A 7,456-nucleotide genomic window follows, 5' to 3' on the forward strand; every position below is an offset into this window, starting at 1 on the left:
CACTTTCCAATAAACCTCCAACAAACCTTAACTGCATTCAGAAGTGATGATTCTTTCATTAGGGGGCTTTCACAGCTTCAAGGTTTTTCAAGCTTGAGTTTGAATGGTTTCTTTCAAATCAGGCCAGATGACGTCTCGATTTAAAGGTGCACGCACTCAATGAAGTAGCCAAAACGCAGATTCTTGCACACTAACTGTCATGATTCGGCTGTGTGGCAGGCAGGAGAGGACCCAAACGCACACTCACGGGGACACGAGGAATAAACTCAGAGAACACAGCTTTATTGCTGGAAAGGCAGATCACAGGTAATACAAAACTAAAGTGGGAAAAACTAAATATAAAGCGCCCCAAGAAACACAGGGAGAATCACACACAGCATGAGGGAGAACGCGACACCGAACTGAGGGAGATGCAGACATAAATACACAGAGGGTTAACGAGGGAAGTGGGAACACACGGGGAACACAGCTGACACAGATAACCATAACGAGACAGGGCAGGAGTGAACACAACATGACGCATACTGACGAGAGACTGTCAAGGTAAAACAGGAAGTACACGGAGGTTCAGACAGGAGGAGAGAGAGCACGGGGAGAACACAGACATAACGGGCTGGGGAAAACATGGAATAAAACACAAGGAGAGACGAGGGCTCACAGATACACAGGGGCACACAGGAGGTAACCAAATAAGGAACATCTTAACTAAATAACCTAGGAACCAAGGCATAAATAGGGAACAAAACACAAAACACACAAAAACTAAGAATACTGGGCCAACATGGCCCAGGACCATGACATCAACATGAACTGCACAGACAATCACCTGTGAAATAAAAAGCACGCTCAGTGGCTGCTCATGTTAAGTGCTGTGAGTTTCAACATCACACACTTGTTACACAGACATAAATACATACAGACTAAAGAGACTGCTTAAAAAGTCTAAAGCGTGGTTGTGCTTCAAAAATTCAAATCCAAATCAAACAGATACCTGATGTTTGAATAAAATTACTTTTTTATGCATATAAATCTGCTTAAACAGAGGTGAGGTGTTTGAAGTAAAAGGACACACAAGGACGACTCAGGCATGGGGACAAAGAGCTTTATGTTAAACCCTGTCACCTGGACTTCTCCCTCTGCTCTTTGTTGTCATGGTTACGTAACTGTCAACTTCTTAGCCTGAAGTGTAAAGTGCCACTTGTTTTGAACCAAGGAAACAAAAATGACATGACACATTCAAGCATATAAGCTTTATTAATCTATTTATAACTTAAAAAGGAGAAAAAGAAGAAGAAGACAACCTCAAAAGCATCACTGTAGGTTTCACATGAACAACATAATTAAAGAATTCAAAACATAATTATCACAAAACAAGTGAAGGGTTAACATATACTGTAATCCACACATAAATGATTAACTAGTTTGAAAGGGAGCAGTTGATGTGATCTATACTCTCGTGGTCTGTAGGACCACTACTCCCACACAAACTCTAAAGTGCTGTTCTCCATCATCTTTGAGGTGAAGACGGTTTCAAATTTTCTACTGTCCTCCTCTGTGAACATGTTTTTCCAGTCTCCCACTTTACCTGCATTGCAAAAAGGAAAGACAGAGAGAAAAGTCAAAATGATCTTTTTTTTTTTGTCCTGTTTGGTTCCTTAGCCATCAAAACTGTTGTCTGAAGGCCAACAAAGACGTGATTTTCAAATATAAATCAGAAATGTATTTTAAAAAGGGATTTGGTTATAGTTTACTGGGTAGTACTGTGTTTTATATTAAAGAGTTATCATTCAGTTGAACCTTTGATGACAAGACTGAATAGGACTATTGAAGACTGAATAATTACCTCGTCATTTTATGCTACTAAAAAAGGGACAATTTCAAAAATTCAAATGTCTATAATTGAGTCATTAAATATTAATTGAATAGTTTCACAGCCAGAAGACCAAAGGTGATATTTCTGTATATCTCCTTCTAGATGGCGGTATTGTGAACAGGTTGCGGTTAGGCTGGGTGAAGTTGTTATTCAGTTGAAAGGAAATTAAAAACACTTAGACCGTTTAGTGTGAACAGGAACGGTGAACTGTGCAGCTAAACCAAACAGACAGTTTTTCTCTCATTACTTATTTTGAAGATAATTATCATGAAGATGAAATGATGCAAAAAGCAAAGCTACTGAGAACATAAATTTTCCTCCATTTCCTTTTATTTTCTTGAGACCTCTAAGATTCGTCTATCATGCCCTATGACACACTGATGAGAGCTCTCAATGTGTCATAGGTTACCAAAAGTCTGTCAGTAGATTATCAGCAAGTTGCATTTTTGCAGCTACTATTTTGGTCACATTAAGACACTCTCAGACATCTAATCTGCTTACAGTTCAGCAGAACTTGCCTTTTCTCATGAAGGAGCCCTTGCTGTGGTCCATTATTTCCTGAGGGACGAGAGTGTAGTTGATCATCTTGTTTTCCTTCATGCTGCTGAAGCTGCAGTGTTTCACGCAGTTGTTGACCTCGTCCTCCACCAGGGGACACTGAAGGAACGAGCTTATTTTCTTTATGGTGCCGTGCAGATCCTGGCAGCAGGAAGAAGAGTGCAATTTAAATTTCCTCACTTCACTGACATGAGAGACCTCCTTGAAATGCTAAATAATTATGTAATGAGCCATAGGGTTCAGTTTGAAGAAGTGTACTTCCACTTTTCAGACCTGCGTCTGACTTTGTGACCAGGGAACAAAGCAAATGAATATTTTACAGGGGATAGTGTGCTTAGCTGTGATGCAATAATTTACCAGCGACATTTCTTCATAGGTGATGTGAAGCAGATTGCTATTAATCTGACTGGTCCAGCCTTTAATGTGGTCAAACCAGGAACCGAAAGAAACTGAAACAAACAAGCGTGTGAAGAAATACTGCACATCTGATCAGATTGAAACTTGTAGCTGCACAATGATACAACAAGCAAAACAGTCACCCTCACCTGTTTCATCCAGGAATCGGTCCAAAAAATCTGGAAATGAATGAGGCTCAGGGAGGAAGTTGGCCATTTTGTGGAAGTGGTAAAAGGACACGACCACATCTTTAGGATTTCTGCTCACATAGATGACCTGTGACATGACATGTGTTGTTAAGTTTACTCACAGTTATGTCCATAAATATTTAGTTGATCCTTTTTGTGGTAATCTTTCCCTCTGTGCACAACCACAGAGGATTTTAAATCAGACTATGTGCTTTTACTCCAGGAGTTTCACAAAAGTTTTGCAATAACTGTAGAAATTTCAGAGACCTTTAAACACAGTCCCCCATTTTCAGAGATTTTAATTTAACTGGACAACTGACCCACAGTGTCATAGCTGGGTGTGGTCTCTTTACTTAATAAGAAATTATGCTTTGTCCTTTACGCTCAAGAAATCATCCCTAGACTTCTATCAGCAGTCAAGATTGTTAAGTAGAATTAGACGCTTTCCCACAATGGAAACAAAAACAGAAAACACAAATATTTATCAGTTAAATTCATGGCACCTAAAAGTCTGTCAAGTCTGGATGACAGTGCTTTCTCAGAAAAAGCTGTCAATCTTGAAATGTTTCTCTGTGATTTGTGTTTTTGCTTTAAAAGAAAAAATACACAATTACTGAGATACAGCTTAATAATGAGATTTACAGCAGAAAAATCAACTAGTTGTGTTATCTGACAGACAAAGTGTAAATAATACCATAACTAGTAAAAACAACAACAACAACAAATAAAAGTCAAAACTCAGCTTACTGTGTACATCAGTATAGGGTATCTGTCAAATCAGTATATAAACCAGCCAAACCAGTGGAGTTAAGTTAAGCTTCCACACTACAGTCAACTGGACACTCTGCCTGATCAGATAAAGAAGTGTTGTTTGTTGTTCGGATCTACCACAAAATAATTAATAATGTCCTGTAGGAATTATTTTTAAATGAATGCATGACATTACAAATTGGACATTATTTGGCTTGATAAATGTATTAACTTGTCTCATTGTGTTAAAAATACACATGCACATTTTAAAGATCTGATGCCGGCACGTTATGCTTTCAGTATTAGGTCTTAAATAGTCAGTAGAGTCAGTAGTTTTATAAATCCCCTTATTAGACTAGTTTGGTGCGGCAAACTGCTAACGTCAGCCAGGCTGCAGAGAGCAGGCATGGGCTCAGTGGGTAACAGCCTCCAACATTGGCGAATGTTTAGAATAAATCTATCAATTAAATGTGCACTTTAATGACCTTGGTTTTGGAGTGCTGGAGGGCAGGGCCCAGCAGGTGATGAGGCAAGTGTGTAGTGATGACTCGAGCTGTAGTAGGTAAGGCCTCCAGCAGAGCAGAGCTATAATAGTGCTCCAACCAAGGAGCTCTTTTCCAGTTTTCAACAGTCTGGGACAACCCTGGGTTCCCTCTGGTGCGTATGAGAGTCACAACTTCCTGTAGCCATGTGGTACCTGTTAAGAGGAATGAGTGAGAGGCATTGATGAGCCCACATTGATGAAATTCAGTCATATAAACCATAGAAAGTTACTCAAACTCAGCGAAATGCTTAAAATGAAAAGTAAGAAGTTATTATGTAAATTGCTAAACTCACCACAATCTATGTCACCATGTTTTCACTGAGTTGCTTAACATGTGTGTGTGTGTGTGTGTGTGTGTGTGTGTGTGTATCTTTGGAAGTTTGTTCTCTCTTACCTGACTTTGGATAAGACACTATGAGAATATCCGTATCCAGAAATGGAAAGCTGACAGCATATTTCAAGGAATCCTGAGTGTGCAGGTGTCCAGGAAACGAAATGCCATGAAACATCTCTGTGACATCTAACCTGGCCATATCCACCTTCAACAAACTATTTACTGCTTTTGATATCCTTTCAGCTGCCTCTGCTCTAATCTCCTTTTTGTGATCTGCTCTGTAGCTCTGTCTGTCTGTAGCTCCGCCTGCCTCTCTGCCTCTATGCTCTCCTGTTGTGTGTCTTTCTTGTTGAGAACACACAGACAATGACCACACAGACTGAAGCAGAAAGAGGAAACGCTAATTAACGTGTCACACAGACAGTGGGGGTTACTTGCAGTAATTTCCAAATATCGTATGCAGGTATTCACACTGAAAGAGGAAATAACAGCTAAGTCAGCAACGTGGGAAAATCTGTACATGTTAAAAAACAGAGACTGATGGGACAAAAGAAGAAAAGTAGTACAAGTGGTACATTTTCTCAATGACTGCTTTCAAAATGTACAATGGGTTTCTTTTATAGCTTTAAATGTATGAACTACTTGGACACAAAAGACTATATAGTATTACTCACCACTGAAAAACACTCCATAAGCTGCTATCAATGGCCTCCAGTCTTTCAGTCTCTCTCTCTCTCTGTCCCTCTCTGTTCCTCTCTCTCCCTCTCTGTTCCTCTCTCTCTCTCTCCCTCTCTGTTCCTCTCTCTCCCTCTCTGTTCCTCTCTCTCTCTCTCTCTCTCTCTCTCCCTCTTTGTGCTGACAATCAAGCCAAACACCAACATCATAAAATATACAGTTGAAACTAGATATTAAGTTAACAAATAAAAAACATATTTGTTAACTTTAAGAGTAAAGAGAGAAACTATCTGTATTTCTTAATTGTAAATATCACCAAATTGTATTCCAAATGGAGCCACACACATTCTTTTCCTGGTGTTTTGGTTGACATCTCTTGATTTTCCCATGTCACAGAAACAGGCTCTGTGTTTTGCCTTATATCCACAGGTGTGCCACCAATTTACTCACATGGACTCTACTAACCTATCAGAAGCTTCTTAAAAATAAACTTAGTGTATATGTACTCCTAAATCTGATGAAAGTGATAAAAAATAGACAGCTCTGTCTCTCTTTATTCTGACATTTAACGAATTCAAAAGATATTTCAATATTTATTTATCCAAAACAAAACAAGTTTACTCTAAATTGATGTTGTACAGTAAAACAATGTTCTTGTGTTTTCCATAAAGTGTATGTAAATATCTGGTTTAAACTGTGAATATACTGCTGTGTGTTGAAATTCCTCTTGTTTTGCATAGAAATATACTGAACAACATACAAAGCATAATATATAAAATAACATCTACCAGAGTTTTTTCTTTGAAAGAAGCTCCTTATGTCCATTCTTGTATATCACTGCATTACTGAAACCGATTTATTTAGCCGTGGAGGGAAACAACTGAAAATATGAAATAAACACACGTAAGCTAAGACTCTCTAAAGAAACAGCATTGTTGTTGTTCAGCTTTTCATTTCGCCATTTGTTGATTCACTTGAAGAGCAAGTAACGTAATATGGGTCAAGTGATCAGTTTGATATCAATCTTTCGTGATACACCGTCACATTTACATTATTTGTACAGTACGAATGATTTGCTTTGGTACCTGGTCAAACTTCAGCTGTCCTCTGTCTGCCTGGCTGCGCTTCTCCAACAGCACTCGCAGGCAGCAGCTGCCCCGCCCCCTCGCTAAGTCCTTAGTGCCTGCGCTCGGATAATACCAATATTAGGCAGTGTGCACTATGTGCTTCGAGTATTGTGTGTACTTTTTGTTTTATACAGTTGTCAGCCAGGCATCTAACTATGAAAAAATTACACTCCAAAAGACCCCGGGCTTCTGACAAAACAACCCGGGCTTAAGCCCAGTAAGTATCCCAGAATGAACAGGCAGCAATGGTGGTGGTGTAAAGTAAAATATCCCGTTTTTCTGTCACCAACTACACTTTTAATAGTGTTTTAGCCCCAAATGTTGCTGCGTCACTTGTCTGGTCAGGTTGTCAACATAGAACATGTTTGCAAAAGTGCTCAGATGTTTTCAGAGATGTCACTAGCTCTGCTAACAGTCAGCTGACAGAGTGTACCGAGCTCACAGCCCCGGTGTTCCAGCTTCACTGGTTTTGTTTTGTTTTTACTTTTTTTAGTTTGTTTGTTTGTTAGTTTGTTTACATATTCCACTCTCCGTGTTCCACATATTCGCAGATTCTCATTTTCACCAAACGATCGTCCCTTTCCGCCTGGTCTTGTGTCTCTTTGCTTCTGTAACATAAAGAATGAGCCGCCATTTTTCTCAGGACACCAGCGATCAGCTCAACAGGCCCTGAAGCTGTGTCCCAATTCAGGGTCTGCACGCTTGAAGTACGCGCACTACGCATACTACGTACGGTGCGTACTATAAGTATGAGAAGTGCGGAAGTGAGAGGCTTGTGAAATGGGACGGTATACGCTTTGTCGCGCTGTTCAGGTTGCCTAGCAACCATGATACTAACCGCGAGACACGGTACATACAGCTTTGTTTGACAGAAATGAAGGAGAAAAATGTTTTGTTAGTCATTCATTTTTGTCATGACATCACTTTGATTAGTTGAGTATCTGAGGCTGAGACCACGGGACTGTAAAACATGATTGTTGGGCTTCATTTCTGTGCTGAACAGTTAAGATT

At 39.6% G+C, this 7,456-nt stretch overlaps 1 protein-coding gene across 3 annotated transcripts; it reads right to left on the reverse strand.

Annotated features, from left to right (window-relative positions):
• Nucleotides 1–1,283: 1,283 nt before the first annotated feature.
• sult5a1 (sulfotransferase family 5A, member 1) lies at nt 1,284–6,496 on the reverse strand. Of its 3 annotated transcripts, none has more exons than XM_086299018.1 (7): nt 6,404–6,496; nt 4,704–5,022; nt 4,251–4,462; nt 2,977–3,103; nt 2,789–2,880; nt 2,392–2,572; nt 1,284–1,585 (listed from the first exon to the last, which is right to left on the reverse strand). In XM_086299018.1, exons 2-7 carry the CDS (start codon nt 4,840–4,842, stop codon nt 1,473–1,475), a joined length of 864 nt encoding a protein of 287 aa, XP_086155144.1. In that variant the 5' UTR covers nt 4,843–5,022; nt 6,404–6,496; the 3' UTR covers nt 1,284–1,472. The 3 variants fall into 3 exon arrangements, with proteins under 3 accessions (XP_086155144.1, XP_086155136.1, XP_086155128.1); XM_086299010.1 differs by lacking the exon at nt 6,404–6,496 and adding an exon at nt 5,318–5,437 and having other exon boundaries at nt 4,704–5,115; XM_086299002.1 differs by lacking the exon at nt 6,404–6,496 and adding an exon at nt 5,318–5,418.
• Nucleotides 6,497–7,456: the final 960 nt, after the last annotated feature.

The sequence above is a fragment of the Aulonocara sp. 'chitande type north' Nkhata Bay genome, linkage group LG1, assembly GCF_057382095.1.
Source record: "Aulonocara sp. 'chitande type north' Nkhata Bay isolate Kocher_YH1m ecotype deep benthic linkage group LG1, A_spYH_male_GT1.1, whole genome shotgun sequence".
Classification (NCBI taxonomy): domain Eukaryota; kingdom Metazoa; phylum Chordata; class Actinopteri; order Cichliformes; family Cichlidae; genus Aulonocara; species Aulonocara sp. 'chitande type north' Nkhata Bay.